General features: G+C 44.9%; 1 protein-coding gene across 1 annotated transcript in view; it reads right to left on the bottom strand.

The window, feature by feature from the left end:
- Positions 1 to 686: 686 nt before the first annotated feature.
- The window catches only part of Pccb (propionyl-CoA carboxylase subunit beta), a 60,700-nt gene continuing 34,307 nt past the window's right edge, over positions 687 to 27,079 (bottom strand). Inside the window, exons 7-15 of the mRNA XM_026383826.2 lie at positions 22,924 to 23,032; positions 19,766 to 19,886; positions 17,810 to 17,891; positions 9,539 to 9,662; positions 3,494 to 3,601; positions 3,188 to 3,288; positions 2,758 to 2,856; positions 1,744 to 1,843; positions 687 to 975 (exon numbers count right to left, since the gene is read on the bottom strand). Of these exons, the coding sequence (XP_026239611.1) occupies positions 854 to 975; positions 1,744 to 1,843; positions 2,758 to 2,856; positions 3,188 to 3,288; positions 3,494 to 3,601; positions 9,539 to 9,662; positions 17,810 to 17,891; positions 19,766 to 19,886; positions 22,924 to 23,032 (966 nt within the window). The 3' untranslated portion in view covers positions 687 to 853. The remainder of the gene's footprint in view (positions 976 to 1,743; positions 1,844 to 2,757; positions 2,857 to 3,187; positions 3,289 to 3,493; positions 3,602 to 9,538; positions 9,663 to 17,809; positions 17,892 to 19,765; positions 19,887 to 22,923; positions 23,033 to 27,079) is intronic.

Here is a 27,079-nt window from a genome sequence, read left to right as displayed (position 1 = left end):
AAAAAAATCAATTCTTAGGGGAAAAATACATAGAAGTATTATGTAGTTTTTCATTACTACAACAAAATGCCTAAAGTGGGCTAATTTTACAATAAAAGAGGTGAAGCTGGGCATGGTAGCACATGCCTATAATTCCAGCCACTTAAGAGACTGAGGTAGGAGGATCCCGAGTGCAGGGCCAGCCTGGAAACCATAGTGAGACCCTATCTCAAAAATCAAAAGGGCTGGGAATACAGCTCAGGGGTAGAGAAGCCCGTGCATTCTACTGTACCTATAGCAACAGAGAGAGAGACAGAAGGGGAAGTCCCTGTTGGTTGAGTCACATGAACTGAAGCCCGTGACAGGAGATCATATCACCAAAGAGGAAGTGAGAGAGACACTGAGATCCCACAATCCCTTTGACAACATACCCTCAAATGACATCATCTCAGTGATGCTGGGAGGCTGGACCTCTAGATCCCACCTCTCAAAGGTCCAGCCCCCCAACATCACTACATTGAGAACCTAACTCCAGCACATGAGCCTCTGGGGAGCACTCACCACACCCAGACCTTTGTGCCACATGAAGACTGGCTGGCTCTAGGTGGTAATACTCTATCCTGTTTTCTTTCCAGTTTCCTTGGTTTTCCAGACTTCCGCCATGAAAAATGAAATTGATACTCAAAAAAATACCAATCAAGATTTTTAATAAAACAAATAATTTTACAGTAAGGCACAAATGAGATATTCTTAGAATTTAATAAACTTAACTATTTCAAATTATTACGGGTATTTAGAGTCCCAGATTTTCGTGAATGCATATGGCAGGGCTGGGCTACAAATGGCCAGAGAGTAACTCAGCACTTTGATTTGTTTACAATGGAATATTTGCATGTTTCCTCCAAGGACGCTGTACCTTCTTGCTGGCCAAGACATCCAGGTCACAGCAGATTCGGGCGCGAGTAGAGGAGGGCTGGATGATGTCATCCACAAACCCTGGTGAAGGACAGGAAGGAGATTACTGGGTGCCTGATGATGCCATCCCACCCAGGCCTTGGGCACAGCCTCAGTACCATCCCCAGGGCCAACGATGTGAGCAGGGCCCAATCTGGCATGGAGGTGCTGGGCCCTGTGACCCTCCCCTGCACCCCAGGGCTTGCCTGTTTTTCTGGCAGGTCCCGATTTCTAGCCTAGGAGCACTTGGCAAGAAAAAGGAAATCCAACTCCCTCCCCAGCCTGCTCCAAGGCCTCCACCCTGCCAAGATGAATTCAATGGGAAATGAAACTAAGAAAACATATCTATATTTTCAAAGATGGCTACAATTCTCCCCTCCCTATAAACAAGTCCTTCTGCAATATAACTGCTGCTTCTCCCACCAAAAGTGACTCTGGCAGGCTGGGGCTGTAGCTCCGTGGCTGAGCGCTTGCCTAGCACATGTGAGGCCCTGAGTTCGATCCTCAGCACCACATAAAATTAAATAAATAGAATAAAGATGTTGCAAAAAAAAAAAATTCTTAAGAAAAAAAAAGTGACTCTGGCAACCTCCAAACCTAGGCTTCAGGGGATCCTGCAGCTCCCCCTTGTCCTTCTGCTACCCTTGGGACCCATGCAAAGAAGTTTGGATGAGGCTCATTAAGGGTGACAGGCCATGTGGGCAGAGTGTGTCCAACAGCCAGTGCCCACCACACACTGAGGCCACCTTGTACCACAGAGCCCCAGGTGAGCCACCGGGCAGGCCAGGCTGCCCTCTCTGCCGTCCCCACCTCTCACTGCGGCAGGGAAGGGGTTGGCAAACTTCTCGATGTACTCTCTCTGGGCAGCATCCACGTCCGCGTGCCCTTTGAAGATGATCTCCACGGCACCCTGTCAGGAGAGGGGTGACCAGTTTATTGGCACAGGGTCCCAGACCCAAGCAGACAGTAAACTCATCACTGTGTGGCTGCAAACTTGGCAAATCAGAGAGCACTGGAGGGAAGTGTCAGCTCCAGAGGCCGGAGCACAGGGACAGGCCCTGCCTGGGGTCAACCACCGGGACCCCAAGAGCCACATGAAGGGGTGCTTGGCTGGGCCCCTAACCCCATCCCACCCTCACTCCACGTTCTTTGAGGCCAAGATATCCAGCCTCTTTCCCACCTGTAAATTCATCATCCGCTGCATCAAGGGGATTAAAAGTGCCATTTTCCTTCTCTGCTACCCTGAGCCCTGAGCACACACTGGCGCAGACAGCAAGGCTAAGCTGCAGATGGAAAGGGCCTGGCTTCCAGGTCAGCACCTATAGGTCCACCCCTGGGGACCCTAGGAGTTTATCTGGCTCAACCCAGTAGCTCTTTCAAAACAAGGAGGGGGCAGGGACTGGGCCAAGCATCAGGAAGTACCTGTCCCAAAGTCAGCAGGATCAGAACCTGAGGTCAGCTTCTCATGAGCTGAAAGACGGGGCTCTGGGGTCCCCCTGGGGGCTGGGGTGGGGGCAGGGGTGTCCAAGCTCTCCATGGTCAGTTCAGGGGACTCGGTTCTCTTCCCTTTTACCACATCCTTAAAGCCCCTCTGGCCGATTCCACTCCCCTCCTCTCACCTGCCTCACCCTCCCTGCCCCAAAGACACCAGCATGTGCCTGATGGAGGCAGACTGGCCTCAGAGGCCCAGGAAAGAGACTGGCCAAGGACTCAGCCCCACTCCCTCCAGTCCCCATCCAGGGGCCACAGCCTCTTTCCAACAAGTCCCAGCTATGCTCCAAGGGTACATGGCCCAGGAGAGGGGGGTGAGCTGGTGGCCCTCACCTTGGCTCCCATGACAGCGATCTCGGCTGTGGGCCAGGCATAGTTGGTGTCACCAAGAAGGTGCTTCGAGCTCATGACATCATAGGCACCGCCGTAGGCCTAAGGACAGACCCAAACGCACAACATTAGAGCCTGAGACAACCAGATCACACCCTGAGAGACCCAGGGAGCCAGGTGACACGGGGATGGAGAACAAGAAGAGCCCTCCTGGGGTCCGGGAGGCTGAGGCAGGGGGTCTTTCATAATCAGGCTGTTGGTCCTGGCCTCCTCCCACCTCTGCTATTCCCTCTGGAAGGACCCCAGACACGGCTGCAGGGGGGAAGGCTCCTCCTTCACAGGGATGCACAAGACGACCGCAGCCAGCCCTGGTGGCACCTGGCCAGGCTGCTGGAGGCTAAGTGGGGTCACATCTCCAGTGCGAGGGCCTCACCTTCCTGGTGATGACGGTGACTTTGGGCACAGTTGCCTCAGCAAACGCATAGAGAAGCTTGGCGCCATGCCGGATGATGCCCCCGTACTCCTGTGCTGTGCCTGGGTCATGAGGAAGAGTCAGGGTCACACAGGAGAGCCTCACAGGTGTGCACCCCGGAGAGGGACACCCAGCTACCCTCACACAACCCCGTCTCCTGGGAGCCAGAATATGCAGAAGTCACGAATCCTTGAGAGACGGTGCAAATGATCCTCCATCACTGGGCAAAGCCACCTGTCCTGGCCCCAACCTCTGCCAGCGACTCACCAGGAAGAAAGCCAGGGACGTCGACAAAGGTGATGAGGGGAATATTGAACGCATCACAGAATCTGACGAAACGAGCCCCCTTCACAGATGAATTAATGTCCAAACACCCTAGAGAGAGAGAGAGAGACCATGCTGAGCTTCTGGGCAATTCCATTCCAACCCAGACAGTACGTCCTCACCTCCCATCCAGAGCTGGTTTCTGTGAAGGCTCCACAGTCTCATTCTCAAGGGTACCAAGGAACCCTCATGCTCCCAGAAAAACAAGGAGGATAGAGAACAAGCCTGGCACTTGCCAAAGAAGGCCCAGGAGTAGCCTCAACTCAGAGGCTCCCTTGCTGGACACAGCCCTGGCATGCCCCGGTGGGAACATCAGTGGCAGTGATCAGCCAGGAGAGTCAGCTGGGGCTTAGCATCAGCCTCTGGCTCCACGATTTACAGCTATGTATCCTCAGGGGAAGCTTCGCCTGCAAACAGGGATAGCATGTTCCCAAGCAGAGTCAGGAGGACCAAGTGCATGGCATCTACAAATGGCACAGAGTGAGAGCCCAAGCAGGGAATCTCCCCTGGGCGAGCTTCCAACCTACTCTCTGAGGCCAGCACAACCCCAAGGCTGAAATAGTGTAGGGCCCCGAGAGAGAAGGACACAGACCAACATCCCTCCTGGATACAGGAGTAAAGACCCTTACCTTTTAAGTAAAGTATATCACTAAATCGAACTCAGCAATATATAACCAGTAGCACACCAAGACCAAGTAGGGCTTACCAAAGGAATTCAAGGTTGGTTTTAACACGTGAAAAACAATAAAATGATTAAATAATGGAGAAAATTTTTTTCTACAACTATCTCAATAAATACAGAGAAACACCTGACAAAAGGCAATATCCCCTCACAGTTAAAAACTAGCAGATAATGAGGGAAAGGAATGGAACCTGATAAAGAGAATGAAATTAAAACACAGAAAAACAGGACTTCATCAATTTTCTGAATGTCTGTGCATCAAAAAAAAGAGATAAAACACCATTAAGAAAATGAATAGACCAGGAAAAAAAATACGTGTGGTACATATACCTAGAAAGAATTCACATCCGGAACAGGTGCAGTGGTGCATGCCTGTAATCCCAGCAACTCAGAAGGCTGAGGCAGGAGAATCACAAGATTGAGGCCAGCCTCAGCAACTTAATGAGATCCTGTCTCAGAAAAAATAAATACATAAAAAGTGCTGGGGATGCAGCTCAGTGATAGAGCACCCCTAAGTTCAACCCCTATTACCCAAAAAAGAAAGAGCTGGGTGCAGTGGCACATGCCTATAATCCCAGCACCTCAGGAGACTGAGGCAGGAGGATTGTGATTTCAAAGCCAGCTTCAGCAAAGTGAGGCACTAAGCAACTCAGAGAGACCCCGTCTCTAAATGAAAATTATAAAATAGGGCTAAGAATGTGGCTCAGTGGTCAAGTGCCCCTGAGTTCAATCCCTGGTACCAAAACAACAACAAAAACGAAAGAAGAAAGAAAGAAAGCAGGAAAGCAAAAGAAATAATACAATTATTTATATGTATAAATAAAACTAAAATTCTGGAGCTAAAAAAGTATAATAACTAAAAATGAAAAAATTCATTCCATTCTCCTGCTCGACAGAAGATCTGGGCAAGCAGAAGAAAGATCAGGGAATATGAAGATCAAACAACTAAAATTACAATATCTTAGCAGCAGCAGCAGCGAAAAAAAACGAAATGAACAGGCCTCAGGGACCTAAAGGGACACCACCAAGTGGACCAACTTACACAGCATAGGACCAGGAGGAGAAGACTGAGAAAATGGGACCAAGATAATTTTAAGAAATAACATCTGAAGAATCCCAGCCTTTGGGGCAGGAGCCCCCCGTGTTTCTCCTTGATAGCAAAAGAATAAACCTTCTTTTTCCTTTTTCTCAAAACCATGTGCTCATTACTGGATTGGCATTGAGGACAAGGACCAAGCTTTTGGCAATATTTGGCGACCCAGATGGGACCCGGGAGCAGTCCCAGCTTTCTTGGTCCCTGGCTCTCTATGGAAGGAACCCCACTGCCATGCTGAGGAGCTTGCTGAGAGCCACCTGCAAGAGAGTCAGGAGATGGGTGAACCAGAGGAGCTGTTCCTGTGAGTACAGGGAGGGACCGAGGGACCATCCCAGCAGCTGCCGAAGCTCGTTTTGCTTTGGGGAACTCCTGCCTTCTCTCCCTGAACGGCACAGGTCGCTCCATCATGGTCCACTTTGAGATAAAGGAAACCGAACTCAGGAAAGTCCCAATAACTTTGGCCACCTGGCAAGTCCTCCTGTGTGCACTCCAAGACCCCTGATTCCACACACCTGATTCCTCTTTGTGGGAACATCTGGTCTCTATTTCTGGGGACATCTGTGTGCCACTGGTGGTGTAGGAATCACGGTTAAGCGGAACTCAAGAACCCAAGGATGTGTACTCCCTTCTGATCTGTTCTAGGTTCTCACCTGTTTGTTGGCCTTGGCCTTGGGCTTGGGAATTCCCTCTGGCTGGCTGTCCTGTTTGAATCTGCCCTTTTTAAGACATGGCCAGTACTGCACTGACCATATAGGTGGTCTCCTGGGAAAGACCTTGGCTGGTTAATTTAAAGGCTCACATTTGTCAGCCTTGGTTTTGAGGCTCTTCTCCGGTTGTTTCTCTTTCTTTTTTGTACAAATTTGAGTTGGTCTGTCAGAGGTAAAGTGAGTTGAAGAAAGGACCATCTGTAAGTCAGTCTAAGATAATGTTTTACTGTAATAATGTAGCTTTTAAGTAGATTTCTACATTATCGTACAATCTTGCAGTTGGAGTTGGTCTGTGAAAGGTAAAGTATGTGGAAGAAATTTTTACATGTGGTCTGTCTGTTTTAAAGGTTCCCATCTATCAGCCCTGGTTTCAGTGATCCTCTTGATCTAGGTTTTTTTTTGTTTGTTTTTTTGGTTTTTTTTTTGTCTGTTACTGGCCCTTTAAGACAAGAGCCATGCCACACTGATCTTACCATTAGTCTCTGGAGCAGAGAGATCTTGGCTGCATGGGCCACCTATAGGGATAAACCTGTCTAAGAGAAAGAGGGTTTGCTATAATATAATCTGGGCTTTAAATGGTTTTTCTGGATTACTATACCATTTTGTCATTGAAGTTGGTCTGTCAGGGGTTCTGTGTGCACAGGCACTGATGCAGGAGCGTGATAAGAGGCTGAACTGTCAAGAAATAAGCTGAAGGTGTCAAAAGGCATGCCTCTGGTGGGCAAGGATAGCAGGACACCAGAAGAAAGCATTAAAAATAGATTTCGGTCTTCTAAATCCAGGGCTGGCAGTCCTAGCACTCGGCCTGGCCCCAGGCAGCCACAGATCATCTCACTGTGGGTAAAAGACACCGGCCCTATATTGGGAAAAAAAAATCCCAGAAAAGCTGCCTGGGCTATAAAAAAATGGCCAAAGAGAACCTGGCCTCTGCCCTGCCCCTGGGGCTGGAGGCTGCTAGCCACAGGTGCTGTGGCAGGAGGTTTCAGCACTGTCAGCTTATGACCTGGGGACAGGAATAGTCTCCCCTTTTAAGATCTGACAGGACACCACATTTGGGCAGGGGATATTCACACTGGGTCAAAGCAGTTCTTGCTCTAATAGTATCCCATCAAATTAATGGCCTGGGGAGACTGGTCGAATAAATAACTGCACCCAGAAAAGAAAAAGGCAGAAACGAAGGCCCACCTGTGTTTTGTAGGCGGCCTCTCAAAGGGATCTCAAGGAGCCTAAAGAAAAGGATGGAAAGGGCCTCCTCCAGTGGGTACCAATATGCCTAGTATAAGGAAGAGGCCCCAAAGGAGCCTCTGGGCACAACTGACAGTGGGGAACTCAAAGTTGGTGACATGTGATAATAATAATGGACACAGGTCAGGCTCAAAAATATCCGGTGCTCTAACTCCTTGAATGGGAGAAAATGATTAAGGCATATATATATTTTTTTTGTATATGCTGGACTGTCCAACCCTCTCTTGAGATAAAATATCTTGTGTAAATTAAATGCACAGATAACATTCATAAGGTCTGTCTCAGTATATGAATTTAAGAAAGGGTCCAAAACTAGAAAAGATAAGAGAAAGTTATATGTATGGAAATATATTTTAGTATGGAAAATTAAAAGGTAAAAGAGATGTTTCTGGATGAGAAAGTATTTTGTCTGGTGAAGTAATATTCTTGTGTTAACGTCCAAGATGAAAGAGGACAAAACTAAGGATATTAAGAAGTTTTGAATGTTTAAGTAAGTTGCAGAAGGTTTGTGGAAGGTAAATCTCAAAAAGTTTGTTTGTGATTAAACTAGCTATAATCAGCACAAAGTTATTTGAACTTTAATATACTGATATGAAGCAAAATGAGCAAAAGACCTGAACAGATACCTCATCAAAAAAGATAAACAGATGAGTTATATGAAAAGATGCTCAACTTCACATCATTAGGAAATCACACAACGAGAAGCACCCATCAGAATGGCCAAAATCCAGAACAATGACAGAAGCAAAGCTGGCAAGGGACGTGGAACAAGAGGAACCTGCTGACAGAAACGCAAAACCAACGAGTCACTTTGGAAGTTTGGTGGTTTCTTATAAAACTAAATATGCCCTTGCCACCCAATCCAACAATCAGCCTCCTTGGCATTTACCCAAATGAGTTCAAAACTGGGCTGGGAATGTAGCCTAGCATAAAAGCTCAGGCTTAACATGCACAAGGCCCTGGATTCAATCTCCAGAACCATATGTGTACACATACGTGTATGCAGAGTGGAAATGTACATCTAAGAAAAACCTGCACGTGAAGGCTTGTGGCAGCTTTACTCAAGTCAAAACTTGGAAGGAAGCAAAATCAACACTGTGCTGTACATGAATGGATAAACTGTGGTACACCCAGATAATGAACTATCATGCAACATTAAAAGGGAGAAGCTATTAAGTCACAAAATGAATCAGAAAAACCTTAAAAACATTAATAAGTGAAAGAAGCCAATTTGAAAGGGCGGTATACTAGAGGATTCAGACCATATGACATTCTAGGAAAACTGCTATGGCAAAAATAACAGATTAGGCTGGGTAAATAAGGGAGGACAAGTTCTTCCAACACAGGGATTCAAATCCTAAATTCCCAGTTACTTGGGTGGTTGAGGCAGGAGAATTCCAAGTTCAAGGCTAGCCTCAGCGGGCTGGGGATGTGGCTCAAGCGGTAGCGTGCTCGCCTGGCATGTGTGCGGCCCGGGTTCAATCCTCAGCACCACATACCAACAAAGATGTTGTGTCCGCCGAGAACTAAAAAATAAATATTAAAAAAAATTCTCTCTCTCTCTCTCTCTCTCTCTCTCTCTCTCTTTAAAAAAAAAAAAAAAAAAAAAGGCTAGCCTCAGCAATTTAGCAAGACCCTGTCTCAAAACAAAAAGGGCTGGGGGAGGGGCTCAGTGACAGAGCACCCCTGGGTTCAATCCCCAGTACAAAAAATAAAAACAAATACTAAGAGGGAAACTGTGAAGAGGAAAGCAGTACCCCAGTCCCCACCCCACCATCCCCACCTAGCACACACCCACAAGGAGTCCCCACCCCCTGGCTGTCACTCGGGTCCATCACCTTTAGAAAGCTGTGGAAGAGACACAGCAAGATGCTATTATCACGTACTGTGTACCCAGGGCCAGTGTTGAAGGTGGATAGGACACCAACACCCCTCCCCTCAGAGCTCACAGTTCAGCGGGTGAAGTGGTTATGTAATGGCAGGGCACAAAGCCAGCCTCTAAAAATTAAAGACCCTACAAGCTAAGAAGAAGGGTCATCTGCACACCCTTACACAGGGGGAAGCACACAAGGAGCCCTGTTGAAGATATTTAGTATCCAAAGAGGAACTGAAAAAATAAAAATTTAAAAGAAAAACTGATTTGACAACAACCACTTGAGTTTTTCTTCTAGTCATGAAAAGACATGTCAGAGGAAAGGGCAAACGGATGCCGTGGGCCGGGTAGCCCTGGCAAGGTTTATCAGACCTTCCCATCCTACCTGAGGCCACCTTGGGCTGGTTGCCAACAATTCCAACGGTCCTCCCATTCATTCTCGCAAAGCCAACAACGATGTTCTTGGCATAATTGGGCATGATCTCGAAAAAGTCTCGCTCATCCACAATCTGTAGGAATAAATTTACTCCTGAGCTCAAAATGACAGAAACAAGTAAAAGACGCAGCTGCAACACAGAGCAAGACATTCCTGTTCCAGTCACAGAGCTGGACAGCTCCACTCCACCAGGACACAGCCCTTCCCCCGGGGATGGGGGACAGCAGCCTACCCCAAGGGAGGAGTGGGAAACTCGCCCCAGCAGTGCGGCTGCTCCACAGGTTCTAAAATTGGACAATTTGAATCTGGAATTATTCATGACAATTTGTTTTTACCTTTGGGTTTTGAAATCATTCAAACTTACATAAAATTTTCAGAAACAGTTCAGTAGCTGGCAGTAGCTCAGCAGCAGAGCACTGGCCCAGCGTGCCAGTGACCCCAGCAGATCTCCAGCACCAAGCAACAAAAACCCGCTGCAAAAAAACACTCATGAATCCTTCACCCAGATTCCTCATTTATTAACATTTTACTGAAGCTCATCTGTTCTCTCCTCACCCTCCTCTTAGACATGATGCTTCTCTACCCTCACAGCCCATCTCCCAAAACTAGGGTCCTTCTCTTTACATAACTACGGTGATAGCAAAACCAGGAAATTAACATCAATGCTATTTTCTATTACAGGACCTTATTCAAATTTTGCCAGATGTTCCAGTAACCTTCCTTGTCACTGTGAAAACTGACCCAGGGTCACTGGCACTCTGGGTGGTCCTATCTCTGTCCTCCTCCAGTTGTTTTTCTCCTAGGTCTTTCGTGATCCTGGTACCTTAAAGGTGCCAAAATAACCTCTCAGTTATTTTGCAGAGTGGGCCTTCTATTTGGGTTGGTTTGTTGTTTTTTCATGTTTGAATTCAGATACAACAGAGGTGACCTTCTCTCTAGCCAGCAGTAAATGATGTTAAACCGTCAGTTAATGGTGGTGATATCTGCAAGGTTTCTCATCTGTAATGTTTCTATTTTTTTAGTGTAATTAATATTTTATGGGGAAATACTCTGAAACTGTGTAAAAATCCTGTCCTTTATCAAACTTCCATTAAAACTCCAGTTCTTCACCTACTAGTTTAACACCAATGGCTGACTCTTGCCTGACTCAGTAACTGCCATGACGGTTACCAGTGATTTTTCTCCTTTCCAATTCTCCTCCATTTATCAGTCAGCATGTGCTTTAAGAAAGATCTTTGCCTTTCCAATTTATTTATATTATGATTCTTGTGGATTATCATCTTTTTAAAATATGTATTCTGGTTGTCGATGGACATTTATTTTATGTATTTATATGTGGTGCTTAATATCCAACCCAGTGCCTCACACATGCCAGGAAGTGTGCTCTACCACTGAGCTACAGCCTCAGCCTGGATTATCATTTTGATCATTATTTTATGTTCAAATGGCCCCTATTTGCCAGTGAGAGCTCCATCTCATGTCATCTCGGTGTCACCATCATTATCTGAGCACTACCTTATACTTGGGACTCATCTACCTTTAGGTTCAATGAGTCTGGCTTTTTTCCTGCCCCAGCAACACAATCAGCCATTTCTCCAAAGGACTCAGGTTCCACTTGGGGGAACGTGTGTGTTGTTCCTAATGGTCCCACAGAGCCAGACTAGAAAACACACATGAGCCCTCACATGCACTTCTAAGTGTACACACATATGGAAAGCCATGAGGGCTAATATACAATTCTTGTCCAGTTCATCCGGAGTCCATCCTAGCTTCCCCCATTTTTGTACCCTGGACTTCATTTTCCAACAGCAGAAACCTGGCTCCCATTAGCTCAGAATGTACTTATTTATTCAATCCCCAAATACAGAGAAAATGTCTCAAAATTGCTAATCCATACGACTATAAAAAACAAACCCAAGACTACAATTCAACTTTCTTTTTTTTTTATTTTTTAATTTATTTTGAAAGAGATAGAACGATAGAGAGAGAGAGACAGAGAGAATTTTAGTATTTATTTTTTAGTTTTCGGCGGACACAACATCTTTGTTGGTATGTGGTGCTGAGGATCGAACCCGGGCCGCATGCATGCCAGACGAGCGCGCTACCGCTTGAGCCACATCCCCAGCCCTCAACATTTCTTTATAGCTACTTGTCTTCAAATGAATAGAGTCAAAATATGTGTTCAAAAACTATTCATCTGAATGAAACTCACACATTTTCCTACTTCATCTGAAAGTTTGTCATTTTGTCTCGAGTTTTTTTTTTTTTTTTTGATACTGTGGTTTGAACCCAGAGGTGCTTAACCTCTGAGCCACATCCCCACCTCATTTTTATATCTGACTTACAGACAGGGTCTCACCTAGTTGCTTAGGGCCTCACCAAGTTGCTGTGGCTGGCTTTGAACTTTCGATCCTCCTGCCTCAGCCTCCCAAGCTGCTGGGATTACAAGCATGCACCACCACACCCAGCTTGATTTTATTTTTTAAAACATTAATATCTTAACATTTCATTTCTCATTCACCCACCCAATTCCCACACACCCTCTGATATTACTCTTAATAGTTTTCGATTTGTGTTTTTACATTTGTATTTTTTATTTCCTCTGCTTTCATGGAAATAACACAGCACTGATAATCCTTTACACAATTGGGTTTTTTCATTTAATATATCTTAGAATCACTTGGATACCCTCCTCATTCTTTTTCATGTCTGTATAGTATGATGTACCAAAATTTACTCAATCTCCTGTGTGTGGTGTACATTATTCTGAAAATTACATTTACTTTTTTAGCATATCTTGCAATTATAAATGACAATGTAATGGTAGTAGACTCAAACATCTATAATATCCTATGGTGAGAAGCACATCTACAGGATAAATTCCTAGAAATGGGTAGGCTGGGTCAAGGCTTATTTATTTAGGCCTAGATAATACTGGATTTCCCTACCAGCCATGTATGAGTCTCTGCTTCCCACAGACTTCCCAACAGAAATGTTTCCAAACTGGTTTTTTTGGTCAATCTCCCTAGGAGAAACAATTCGATGTACTTTTAATTTGTATTTCTAGCATTATTAGTGAAGTTCAGCGTCTTCCTACACGCTTAAGGTCCATTTTATATCTTTTTTGTGAGTTACCTATTCATGTTTTTTGCCTACTTTTCTATCAGTTTTGGTCTTTACTCCCTCAATTGATCTACCAAAGTTCTTTAACTACCAAAGATTAATATTTTGTGATATATGTTGCAAATATTTTCTCCCAGTTTATTGACTGTCTTTCAACTTTGCTTACAATCTTTTGCTCTAAAGAACAGGACTTTTTTTTGGTGGAGGGGGTATCGGCATTGAACACAAGATGATTAACCACTGAGACACATCCCCAGCCCTTTTTATTTTGAGACAGGGTCTCACTAAGTTGCTTAGGGCCTCACTGCGTTGCTGAGGCTGGCTTTGAATTTGCAATCCTCCTGCCTTAGCCTCCCAAGTCTCTGAAATTACAGGCATGCACCACCATAACCAACTTAACGGTAGGATTTTAAATTTCTGCACAGTCAGCTTTACCAATCTTTTACTGAAACCAGATTTGAGCTCCAGTTCAAAAGCATATCTTTATCTTCTCCTAAGGTTATAGAGGAATTCAACTACTCTTTTCTTTAATGCTTCTATGGATTCACAGTTTTTATGTAGTTCTCCAACCCATTCAAAGTTCCCTCACCCCCAAGTCCTTTTCATTTCTTATTTTGAAACAGGTTCTTGCTCAGTTGCTGAGGCTGGCCCAAACTTGCAATCCTCCTGTTTCAGCCTCTGGAGTCACGGGGATTACAGGCGTGCACCACAGCACCTGGCAGTTTATTTCTGTATGTAATGTATGTAAGGATCTAATTTTATATTTTCCTAAATAGTTACCCAGCTGTCCTAGTATCATTTCTTAAAAAAGTCAATCTCTGCCCCTGGGATTTGAGATTTAATACATCATCTACAAAAACTCTCCTGAGTCTATTTCCAGTTCTTCTGCTCTCTTCCACTGCTGTTTATGTGCTAGGACCACACTGTCTTAACTACTGAATGCTCAAAACAATATAAAACAGAAATTCCCCACCTGTAACTGTACAGTATATGCCTAATGATTATTATACTTTCATTTTTCCATATGAATTTATGTACAAACTTGTCTAGTTCTATAAAAAAATTCCTAGGATTGTTTTAAATTTATAAACAAACTGAAGAAGAATTGACATTTTATATATGAACCCAATAATCAACCCACAAGGGATCTCTCCCCAATTATCCGAGCCTACTTTTGCATTTTTCAGAAGTGTTTTAAAAAAATTTTCCCCATATATCTTTTGTACTTTTCCTGTTGTAACTATTACTAAATATTTTATCTTCTCTGCTGCTATGCAAAAGAAACTACCATGAGTGGTTACAAGTTTGCATTTCTGAAGACTTCATTTCTGTATGTAAATTTTATAGCCTGCTCCAATTATTGTTTCTTAGTATAATCACAAATTCTCTAGAGTTTTCTAGCATAATATTTAATCTACAAACACAGCTTAACTCCCTTTCTAAGGCTTTGCTTCTCATTCTCCTCATCTTGCTGCATTAATATTTCTAGTCCAACATTAAATAACAGATTCCTCAATGGGTACTCTTGTCATGCTCCTGTTCTCAGTAAAAACTAGTCTGCCCTTATTAATATGCTTGCTTTTGAAAAAGTGTATGTCAAATTTTGTCACATTAAGAAAGCATTCAAGGGCTAGGGATGTGGCTCAGTGGTAGAGCACTGACCTAACATTCATGAGGCCCTGGGTTCAATCTGCCACACAAAGAAAGAAAATATTCAAGCCCCACTGCAATCCCAGCAACTTGGGAGGCCGAGGCAGGAGTACAGCAAATTCAAGGCCAGCCTGGGCAACTTAGTGAGACTTTGCCTCAAAAATAAAATAAAAGGATTGGGAATGTTGCTCAGTGGTAAAGCACCCCTGGGTTCAATCCAAAAATACCACAAAAATATTCAAGCCAGGCACTGTAGCACACCTGGAATCCCAGCTACTCAAGATGCTGAGGTCAGTCTCAGCAACTTCAAGGCCAGTCTCAGCAACTTAGTGAGACCCTGTCTTAAAAAAAAAAAAAAAAAAAAAAAATTGGAATATAGGTCAGTGGTAGAGTGTTCCCGAGTTTGATCCCCAGTACTGCATAAATTTATAAAAGAAAGCAAGCAAGAATTCATCAATTCTTATTTTCTTATTTTTATCAGGAATGGGTATTCACTGGAAGGGTTGGGGTTTATGCCGGGAATTGAACACAGGACCTCAAGCATGTTAGGTAAGCACTCTACCACTGAGCTACATCCCCAGTTCCTTTTAATTTTTTTATTTTGAGACAGGATCTGGCTAAGTTGCTAAGGCAGGTCTCAAACTTGCAATCCTCCTGACTCAGCCTCCCGAGTGACCACTGGCATGAAATACTGTGCCCAACTTGAACTTTTTTTTACTTTTCTTCTTTTTTGTAATTGTAAACGGACAGCATGCCTTTATTTTGTTTATCTATTTTTATGTGATGCTGAGGATGGAACCCAGCGTCTCACACATGCTAAGCAAGCGCTCTACCACTGAGCTACAGCCCCAGCCCTGAACTTTCTTAAAGGCTTTTTCAGCATCTAGAGTAACTTGATTTTTCTCCTTAATACCTATTAATACAATATATTGTTGGACTTTCTAGAATCAACTACAGTAAATCTCGCTTAGCCCTGGGTATAATTTTACATGGTGCTGGAGTTTGTTAGCTAATATTTTATTTGGTATTACATCAATACTAAAAAGGGATATTCTGAAACCTTAAGTACTCTTTATCAGAATCTAGTATGATGTCATGCTTGTTTCATAAAAATAATGTGGAAAGTGTTTTTGTGATTTGGTGGGGGGGGGGTATTTGTTTTCCTTTTGTTCGGCTGATTATACTGGAGACTGAACCAGGGCCATTTTATCACCAAGCTACATCCCCAACCATTTCTAATTTTTGAGACTGGGTCTAAGTTGCTAAGTTGCCATCCTCCTGCCTCAGCCTCCCAAGTTGCTGGGATGACAAGATAATGTGGTTCTCTTTCTCTTCTCTCCAAGAATTACGTAACGTTGTCTCAGTAGAGTTCATGAAGGTCTCAGAAAGTGGGTCTTTCACTGGTCTGTTATTCCACGCCTGTGATCCCAGCTACTCAGGAGACTAAGGCAGAGAACTGAGAGCTCAAGGCCAGCCTGGGCAACTTGGTCAGTCAGATCCTGTCTCAAAATAAAAAGGGGTGGGGATGTATCTCTGTGGTAGAACATGGCCAGGTTCAACCCCAGGACTGAAAGACGGTCTCACAGGAAAGTGGGCCTAGGACTTTTTCGTGAATTCCTTCCTTCCATGGAGTTTAGTCTTCTTACACTTTCTGCCTGTGATGGGCCAAGTCTGTTACACTCTACTTTCCAAACAAGTTGCTCAACTCATCTAGTCTTATGATTTTTAAATTTCTTGGGGTTTTTTTGTTGTTGTTGTTGAAAATTTTTTTTTTTTTTTGCTTTTTCCTCCCACTACAGTGGCTTGAACCCAAGGGCACTTAACCACTGAGCCACATCCCCAGCCCATTTTTTATGTTTTGTTTAAAGACAGGGTCTCTAAGTTGTTCAGGACTTTGCTAAAGGCTGACGTTGGCTTTGAACTCGCAATTCTCCTGCCTCAGCCTCCCAGGCTGTTGGGATTACAGACATGGCCCAGCCCCTAAATTTCTTATTTTTCAATTGCTATTCTTCATGTTCGCTTCATGCTCTATTTATATTCATACCTTAAAGTTACTATTGCTCTAGTAATTACAGCTACTATTTCCTACATCAGCTTTTCTTTTAGCTGTCACAAATTCCTAGTTGTAAGCAGTGTTGTAATATTTTTTCTCTCTGGAATTTAACATTTTCTTTCTGATCAGCTTTTGTGAATGTTTCCTGTGTTTGTGAGAATAAGATTTATAAAGTCTGAACTAGAACTGTTAAGATCTACCGACTGATGAACGGTATTTAGGTCTCCTGTGTCTTCTTTTTGTCCATCTGACTTGCATCTGGCCATAGCTGCTGAGCCCTGCGAGCTCCCCAAAGGAAGGGCCAGGAGGAGGAACATGTGGCCATCAGAGCCAGGCCCTGGGATGGGCTGCCTTCAGAGATACCCATATGCCTTTGTTAGCAAGGACTGCTAAGGGCCATGCACGTGAGGAAGATGATGGTCACCACAAGTGCCCCCAATGTGCCTGACGCTGTCCCTTTTCCTCAATGACTCAAAAATCTATACACCAAGAAAAAGGTACCAATGGTACCGTTCACCACAGACTTCCACATGTGTTGAGAGCCACAGCCAAAGGGGCCCCAGCAAACTTCCAGCTGCCAGCAAACTTCTAGCTGCCGGCTGATGATTGGCTCACAGCGGCCCCAGCAACATCTAGCTGATTGGCTCCTTCTGCAGTGATGTTCATTGGGCTGTTTCCCCGCCCTTCAGACTGCCAGCTGATGATTGGCTCACAGCGGCCCCAACAACATCTAGCTGATTGGCTCCTCTGCGGTGATGTTCACTGGGCTGTTTCCCTGCCCTTTCAGACCACGGAGCTGCTCATTGGGGGACTTCTTTGGCTCCGCCCACGCGACCCAGCCAATCAGCCTCAAGAGCAAGAGGATTGTGGGAGGTGGAGAGGCTTGTGTTCGGGTGAGAGGCTTGTGGGAAGCCGGTGGTGGCAGTTGGGCTCTGAGGGTTTTTTCCTGAGGAGCTATTTTGTTTGGCGTGTGTGGTTCTAAAAATAAAGTTCGTTTCTTTTGACAAGTGGCTCCTGAATTGTGCCCAGCCAGACTGTGGCACACATGCACATCCTGATCTTATCACAGGATACCCCATAGACTCCCCTTTCTCTAAAAAGACAAGGCAGCCTGAGCATAAGGTCCCTATAAAGTTCCATGACAAGGACCATCCCCACCCCACTCCAGCCAGCTGGCCCAGCTGGCTCCTCCACCTCCAGTCCCCAAGTCCATCTGCACCATCAGGACGTCTACTGCCACCAGCTCTTCCCAGAAAACACCATCAATGGCCTCTCAGTGCCCACCCTGTGCGGCTGACACCAAGGCCAGCTCCAACACTTCCCCACTCGGCCAAAGCACACTGACCACGGATATGGCTGGGCGAGGGCAGGAAGCCAGGAGGCACAGCACTCACCGAGTGGATGATGTCCAGCATGTCGTAGGCTTTGGTCGATTCCAAAGGGACAATGGTGTCCAGCTCAGGAACCAGGCGGTCACTAGGAAAGAGGCACGCACAGTCAAGACAGCCAGTGACCTTCCGCAGGTGGGAGGTGGGGAAGGAAACAGGAGAGGCTCAGCGTGGGGACTAGGCTGGTTCTGTCCCTGCTGGGCTTGGTGAGTCCAACACCAACCCTGGAGATTGTCCTGTTTCCTTTCAGAAGAACAAAGGACCTTATTCCTCCTGAAGGTGATTCATTTAAACTTCTGCGTACCTCCTACAGTCTAGACACTATGAGGCACTAAAGCTCACCAGAGTGACAGACAGGGAGAGCCCAATCTAACATCCTGAAAGATTAAAAGCAAGAAGCAAAAGTCAGAGTTCTGCAGAAACCATCAAGGGTTCCCGTTCCCCGTGGGAAGGCTGACCTGCTGGAGCACCTTTAAGAAGCAAAGCCGCTGGGCTGGGCTGTGGCTCAGTGGTAGAGCGCTTACCTAGCATGTGTGAGGCACTGGGTTCGATTCTCAGCACCACATAAAAATAAATAAAATAAAGGTCCATCAACAACTAAAAAAATGCAGGAAAAAAAAAAAGGCAAAAGAAGCAAAGCTACACCATACTGGGCACGGTGGGGCACGCCTGCGATCCCAGCTACTCAGGAGACTAAGGCAGAAGGAATGCAAGCTCAAGGCCAGCCTGGGCAACTTGGTCAGATCCTGTCTCAAAATAAAAAGGGGTGAGAATGTATCTCAGGGGTAGAACATGCCTGAGTTCAACCCCAGGACTGAAAGAAAGAAAACAAAGCAGCCCCATAGACTGAGACATAGACTATGACTCCTGCCTGCATCAGGTGGCTCAGGAGGGAGGCCAAGCCAGAGCCCACTCCCACCACCCAGACCTCTTCTCTCCATCACTCTCAGCCCTTCCTGTTCCATGTGGACAGCCAGAGGCTACAGTGACCCCAAGATGTGGCCTTGGTCAGGCCACCTGTTCAACAGGCCCAGTTCCCAGAGCTCTTTCTCTGTGCTAGGCGTGGCCCCGATAAGAAGTCCTCCTTCACTTTCCCCTACACACACAGCCACCCTGGACCAATGCAGGCCACGGGGCCAGAACACCTTCAAACGACCCCCAACCCTTCAAGAAGGCCAACCGCACACGCATTCACAAAGAGGGCTATGTCTATAGTTTCTGGGCCCTGAGCAACCCTCCCCTCTAGGACGACACACGCTGGCCTCAATGGGGCCTTTGTGACATGATTTCAGGTCACCCCTGGCCTGTTCCCAGCCCCATAGATGGGAGCTTAGGTCCACGCCTTAGGGTAGTGTCTAAAAATGGCTTCCTTTCCACACAACTCCAAACCCTGAGCACTGAAGTTCAGGCCATGTGAGCACAGGCAGTTCTAATCTGGAAAGGAAACGGGAACAGAGGAGGGGAGCAGCAGTCTCTATGGTGCCCACATCAGGCAGTGACCCCAAAAGCAAGAGGGAAAGGAGGTCTTTGCTAAGTCACTAGGAGCAGGCCTGCTCCAGGACTCTCCCAGCCTTTGGCAAGAACAGTGTGCACACGGGCAAGTGTCCTGAGGGGCAAGCTGTCTGCATCCCTCTGCACTGATTTATTTCATGTCAAGACAAAAAAAAAAAAAAAAAATCTTTCATTTCCAAGTTTGGATAACTCAAATCTCTCTTAGGAAGCAAAATGCGTGGTCCCCCAGCCCTATAAGGTATCCAGCAGAAACTACCACGATGGGGATGTGCATAAAATCATCTTTCTTTGCTCTTGCACCCAGACATGCTACCACCATCCCCATATCTAGAAGCCACACTGACCCTACTCCACAACCTGCTCCAAAATGCCCAACGATCCTGGAGGTCCGGTCAGGGCAGAAAGGGAAGCCATCCTGAAAAATGAGAGGAGGGACAGCCTGTCACCCACCTGGGGTCGTGGCACTCGCGGATGGGAGCCTGGTCCTGGCTGCTGAGGGGCAGGTAATTGAAGAACTCCCGCAAATTGCACAGGGCATCGACGTCATTCTCGAAAGCTCTGTGAGCCACACCTGAGAAAACAGGGAGGATTAATGGGCCAGGGCACCGGTTGGCGCTTGGACGCTGCTTCCTGCCCATGCGCCCTCTCTGGGCCTCTTGCCGCAGATCACAATGACAGCTCTATCCTCGAATCCTCTGCTAAGGATGGACACTGCACACCTCCGACCTTTGGACTGAGCAGCAACCCACACAGACAGTTCTGTGCTCTACCCTCACACTCCGCAGGGTCACACTCCGCAGGGTCACACCTTCCTTATTCAGGTCTGTGCTCACGTCGGTCCTCCCACCCTCCACTTCCACCCCTGTGTGTTGGGGGGGGCTCTTCACACCTTCCCTGTCACACCTGCTGCCCTGTTCACTGCAGAATGCTCCCTTAGAGGGCATCCCACCACTGCCATCCCCTGGCAAGGCCACTACCTGGCCCATGACGTGCTCAACAATGGAGAGGGGAAAGAGGGACTGCCTGACCCTAGCCAGGGATCAAGCCGTTGCTCCTGAAGAGCATTCTGAAATAAAGAGCAGCAAATAAGGTCGTGAATGCAGTGCGCAAGTGACCAAAGACTCTCAGGTCGGCCTCACCAGACTCCCTGCTTCCATCGCTGTCCCTACGGTCTCTTGTCTACACAGCAGCCAGGGGGAGCTTTTAAGTCAAATCATGTCACGTCTCTACTCCTGGCTGTCCACGGAATAGTCACTCTCCTACCCCAGGGCCTCTGATTGACTCTTCCTGCTGCCTGCAATGCTCCTCCCTTGCCCTCACAGTGAGGCTTACCCTACCCACCCCATTTGAAACTTCAGCCACCCCAATCCCCTTTGCCCTGTTCTACTTTTCCACATTATATATTACCTTCTGACATGCTGTCAGATGTACTTATTGTTAATGTTTGTTATTATCTATCTTCTCGACTAGAACACAGGCCCCACATGGGCAGAACTTGCTGTTCTGACCACAGATGTGTTCCCAGCCCCTAGGACAATGCTTCCTACCCAATGAGTAAAAAGCATTTTTGATGTAACAAAATTCTTTCAATCAAGAAGTATTCATAAATTAGTACAACCACTTTGGAGGATGGTCTGGCAGTTCCTCCAAAAAGTTAAACATGGTGTTATCATTTTACCCAGAAATCCTATTTATAGGTATGTATCAAAGGGAGATGAAAACATACATTCACATCAAAATATTTATAGTAGTATACTTAAGAGAGCAGAAAAAGTAGAAATGACCCAAATATCCATTAACTGATCAACAGACAATAAAATACAGTAGGGCTGGAGCAGGAAGGAGAAAGGAAGCTCAGTGGTAGGACACTTGCCTTGCACACATGAGACCCCAAGTTCTATCCCCAATACTGCAAAAATATTCATTAAAATATTATTCAATCATACAAAGGAATGAAATATTGATTCATGATACAAAAATGATAAACCTTAAACAACTGATGCTAAGCAAGACACAAGTCCCACAAGATTACATGTTGTCAGATTCTGTTATATAACATATCCCAATAGACAAACCCACATTAATAGCAAGTGGGCTGATGATTGCTTTGCCTAGGGCAGGGAATGTGGGGTGCAATAGGGTAGGAGTGCTATTGGGTACAAGGGGTAATGGGGTACTGGGGATGATGAAAATGTTCCAAAATTGTGGGAATGATTATACAACTCTGAATGTATTTAGAAACACACACACACATACATACACACAAACACACAACTAACTGCACATTGTAAATAACTATTGAAAGTGTGTGATCCAATGCCAAGAAGGAAGGAAAAAGAGCAAGATGGGAGTCTGATACACAGAGCATCTTTGGACCTTGCTTAGGGGATACAGGATCAGGCATGAGACGCAGACCTTTAAAGGGGCTCACGCCCTGAAAGACTACCGCATACTATTCTGAAAAAAAAAACTCGGGGCTGGGGTTGTGGCTCAGTGGTAGAACGCTTGCCTCGAATGTGTGAGGCACTGGGTTCGATTCTCAGCACCGCATATAAATAAAAAATAAAGGTCCATCAACAACCAAAATAAATAAAATTTTTTTACAAACTCCTAAAATCATGTTACAAAGGAAATCCAATGTCATGGGCAGAGCTTCATTACTTTAAGCTATCAAGAGAAAAAACAGGCAACAAAGAACATGCGTCCACCTGCTTGGATGTACATCATGTATTCACACTCACAGGCCCAAAAGATGGCAGAGGTATCACAGAAAACTCAGTGGTGATTATCTGTGGTCGATGGAATTTCTATTTTTACTACTGTATATTCTACCATAAACACTAAATACCACTGAGATTAAGAGTAAACAGCATATTCTATCAAACCAAAGACATCACCAAGACTCAACATATTTTATATCCCAGTGAGAAAGAAACCACTGCCAATTATGCCCCGAGATAATGCATCTTCACTGATATCAGAATCATGCCCTGCTTTCCATATAAAGTTTTTGTGCCTTCTATAGAAACAAAAATGTTTTGTTTCAATGCCAAAGCACAGATTTTTACACATTTTAACTGTGGCATGAGTGGTAAATAACCCCAGAGAGGAACTGACCAATCTCATGAACACAGACATGACCGTCATGTTAAGACCCTACCTGGCCAGTGGGAGTCGGTAAAACACTACCTATTCTTAAGACATTCTCCAACTTTGGAGTCACAGACCTTTCTGTTAAAAGTTCAACTGCACATATATACATCATATCTACTTATGACCACCATTCCAAGGATTCGTTTTAAAATTAAAGAATAAAAATTAAAGAATATTAAAGCAGGGGCTTGGGTGTAGTTCTGTGGTACAGCACTTGCCCAGCATGGGTGAGGCCCTGGGTTCCATCCCCAGCACCACACCAAAAATAATTAGATAAAAGCATTAATAACACCCTAGTATTCATTCCATGTCTGCAGGCAATACACTGCACTACAATCTCCCCAAGTAAGTCCAGCCAACTAAATGACATTTTTAGAAATCTGTCGCCATTCCCTTTGGCAGTGCCCCTTCCTGGCTACTTGCTCATATAGTAAGCTCATCCTCAGGCCTCTCACCTGACATGGTGGTGTGGGTCTTGGCTCCACCAAGCTCCTCCTGGGTGACATCTTCATTGGTGACAGACTTCACGACTTCAGGGCCAGTGATAAATAGGTAGGAGGTGTCCTGAAATCAGATTTCCAGAACTATCAATCTCAAATCACCAGAGCAGTTCAGATTCTGAAGCTCACTCCGCTTCAGGGAAGGCAGAGGCTTGTCAGCAGAACAAGACTGGGAGCAGACACCCATCCAGGTGAAGACCTGAGTTTTCCAGGCCTCCTGGTCTGATGCTTTGTTTTTTTAATCTTTCTTGCATGGTTCTATCTCCTCAAATTAACTCACAGTGTGATGAATATCTCAGAGTCCTTCATTCATAGAACTCAGTAACAGGTGACCCTTACTCAGAGTTTGCTGAGAACCAAGTGCTTTTCTAAGCACTTCACAGGACTATGTCAGTAAAATCTATCTACCATATCACCCCCATGTACATTTGGGGAAACTAAGGCCCCTATGATGGTATGCAACCAATCACTGTAAGTGAAGACACTTAAAGACACTGATAATCAATACATGGGCACTCAGAGGGTGACAGGCTTTTGATTTTTAGTTTCTAAGTTATAGATGATAAAAGGTACGCTATAAAAAATTTAAACACAAGAATAAGGGATAAGTGGAAAGTAAGTCCAAGCCTGGTGCAGTGGTGTAAACCTGTAATCCCAACTATTCGGGAGGCTGAGGCAGGAGGATCTCAAGTTGGAGGCCAGCCTGGGCAATTTAGCAAGAATTCGCATCAAAATAAAAAGGTCTAGGGGCATAGTTCAGTGGTAGAGCATTTGCCTAGCATGAGCAGAACCACAGAGGAGGGGGAAGGAAGGAGAAAGTCCATATTCCAGGCCTGTTTCCAAGCTTCCAATCTCCTTCCCCTAAGACACCACTGTTTCTGATTTATCCTTATAGAGACACCCATGCACATGAGTGCATTCACACACACACAACACACACACTCACACACACACACACACACAAACACACATACATTTATACGCATATATCTGTCCTCTTGTTTTCTAATGTAACAGGGACTTAGGCTGCCTTTGCTGACAGCAGTGGCCCCCCCCACTTAGGTCTACATATGTGCAGCGGGTAGCAGAAAGTAGGGTAAAGTTACGGGCACCTCTGCCTTCATTTGGTATCTGCCTCCTTTATTACCCTCAACTTTGAGTCAGGCCCCTGCTGAGCTCAGCACATAGACATGTTAATCATTTAAGGAGTGTTCATCTAAAAACTAGCGATACAAAGTTTATTTGCCCTAAACCCCCAAACCTATCTCAACCCTCTTGAGTCTGAGACAATACATGCAGCATCCTGTTTCACAGCCCTGGAGTGGGGGCTAGAAGTCTTCAGTCGCTGACGGACACCTTCCAGAAACAGCAGAAGCAATGTCTCATGGGAGCTCAGCTGCCCCCTTCCAGGATCCCAGGTCTGATGGATAAACACCCTGAGCAGCAAGAGGAAGCTGCCCCCTCCAGTGACAAAGATATCTCTCAAGCCACCTCTCAGAACCAGAGCCCAGAGAATGATCAACCAGGCACAGCTGGACAGAGACTGCTCAACAATTCAAGCCTCTCACCACCCCCACCCGGATTCTTCCTCTATTTCAATCTCAACTCACATCAGCACCCCAAAGACAGCGCTGAGATGCTGGATCTCACTTTGCCTTCCCAAATATGGGATGTTGATTAAAATTCCTTTCCTGCTTTTTCACCATTATTTTTTCTGCTTGGTGTTGAGGCAAACGACAGGATCTGGAGGGGTTTGGGGTTTGGTTTTCCGGGAGGTGCAGAGTCAGTCCTCTGGCCTAGGATGTTGGTAACACTAACAAACATTTTCTTTCTTACATAGTATCTTTTTCATTTATAACACAAACAGTATCATATCTATAATATTCCCAAGTTTGTTTTCTTTTTAAACCATAGTACTATAGTTTGAAGATCATAAGATCAGTATATTAGGACATGTATTGTAACTGAACTGTCACCTACAGATGGACACTTATTTCCAATATTTTGTCAAATAAGCAGTTCTACAATAAATATTTTACTATAGTCATCTCTGAACTGACTATTCATTTTCTTTGCCCATTTTTCAAGTGGACAAGATTTTGTTTTGTTGCGATTTGGTTTTGTATTTGTTGGTACTGGGATTGAACCCAGAGGTGCTCTACACTGAACCACATCCCCTTTTTATTTTTTGAGACAAGGTGTCACGAAGGTGCCTAGACTGGCCTTGAACACAGAAACATAGATTCCCCCTGTCTCAGCCTCCAGAGTAACTGGGATTACAGGTATAAGCCACGGTGCTCAGCCAACTGACTTTTTACAAACTAAGGTTCATCCTTAGTCTATTATTTGTATGGTATCAGTCTTTTGTGGTTCCTTTGTTTGGAATCTTGCTAGAAACATCTAGATAGAAAGATCCCGAATTCCACAAAATTACCAAACAAATGTTCATAGCAGCACTATTCTGAACAATTAAACTGGAAATGGCCAGTCAGCATGTAAGAAGCTGGACTCACAAGTTTTTACTAACCAGTAAAAAGCTGAACAAACTGAAAAATCAAGAGTTCTTAGATCCATCAGAGAGGTGGAATCACAGGGCAGATCACTCCAAAATCTGAGACTGGCAGGTGGACAAACACAGAGAACTGAGGCTTGTCAGAGCAGAAATCCTGAGTCCAAACCTCCAGGGAAGCCAGAGCTGGGTGGAACCTGAACTTCACTGAGGAGCTACCAGAGGCTCAGCAGGTAATCTAAGATGAATACTCCAAAAGGACCTAGTGACTGAGGGTCTTTTACTTGAAAACTGTACCAAGAACTTGCCCGGGTTCTCAGTAACTATTAGTGAAAACCCTCCTGCTGCTTCTGGCAAGGGGAGGGGACAAAGGATCATTTTGAGCCAGTGTGTGGAGCATTCTGTTCCTCTTAACAAGATCTGCCCTCAGGAGACACCATTAACTACAGTCTAACCAGCTGGAGTTTTATCAGAAAATACCTAACTCCATCCCAATCATCCCATCGCCCCCCCCCAGGAAGCAGTGAGAGGGAGGGGACTGAGAAATACCTAGGGTTCACACTCCAAAGCCCAGGGTCACTGGAAGACAGGACCTGCTCAGGACTACAGAATGCCCCGCCCCTTACCACCATGTGCCTCAAGGCCATGCATGAGGCCCTGGGTTCCATCCTCAGCACCACATACAAATAAAAAGGTATTGTGTCCACCTACAACTAAAAAATAAGTTTGGTTTTGTTTTTTTGGGTTTTTTTTTTTAAGTAAAAAGATAAAGACTTTCTCAAGGGCTGGGTTGTGGCTCAGTGGTAGATTATTTGCCTAGCATGTGAGGCACGAGGTTCGATCCTCAGAGCCACATAAAAAATAAGTTAAATAAATAAATAATAAAGATACTATAACTAAAAAAATACTTTAAAAAGACTTTCTCAGATAAGCAAAAACTGATTAAATCTATCGTTAGTAGATATTCTTTGCAAGAAATGTTAAATTATTTAGAATATCTTTCTGAAGGTAAATGATAAAGGTCAGAAACTTGGAGCCATATAAAGAAAGAATATTACATAAGGAATAAATGAAGATAAAATTTTATTTTTTATTCTTAGTTGATCTAACATAATTTGTTCAAAATAATAGCAACAATACATTCAATTACATATGCATACACATATACATGCATACAGAAAAAATGAATAACAGCAATAATCCAAGAGTTGGGAGGAAAGTGAATTACTGTTATCCTACTGCTACCCAGGAAGTGGTACATGTAATCTGAAAGACACCTGGGTTAGTTGCAAATGTTTATCGCAAAGCCTAAGACAACCAATAAAGTTCAAAAAAGAAAAAAAATGTATAACAAATGTGCTAATAAAGGAGAGAAAATGGGATCGTATAAAATGCTCAATTAACCACAAAAGGGCCAGGCACAGTAGTGCACACCTGTAATTCCAGCAACTTGGGAAACTAAGAAAGCAGGATTGCAAGTTTGAGGGCCAGGTGGGCAAATTATACCTGCCTTAAAATAAAAAAAAAAAATGGGGGGCTCAAAGGTGGAGTGCCCCTGGGTTCAATCCCTAGTACTATTAAAAATATGTGTGTGTGTGTGTG

This window comes from Urocitellus parryii, chromosome 2, assembly GCF_045843805.1.
Source record: "Urocitellus parryii isolate mUroPar1 chromosome 2, mUroPar1.hap1, whole genome shotgun sequence".
In the NCBI taxonomy this organism is placed as follows: domain Eukaryota; kingdom Metazoa; phylum Chordata; class Mammalia; order Rodentia; family Sciuridae; genus Urocitellus; species Urocitellus parryii.
Note: the sequence above shows the minus strand (reverse complement) of the source record. Positions and strands in the feature narration are given on the sequence as shown.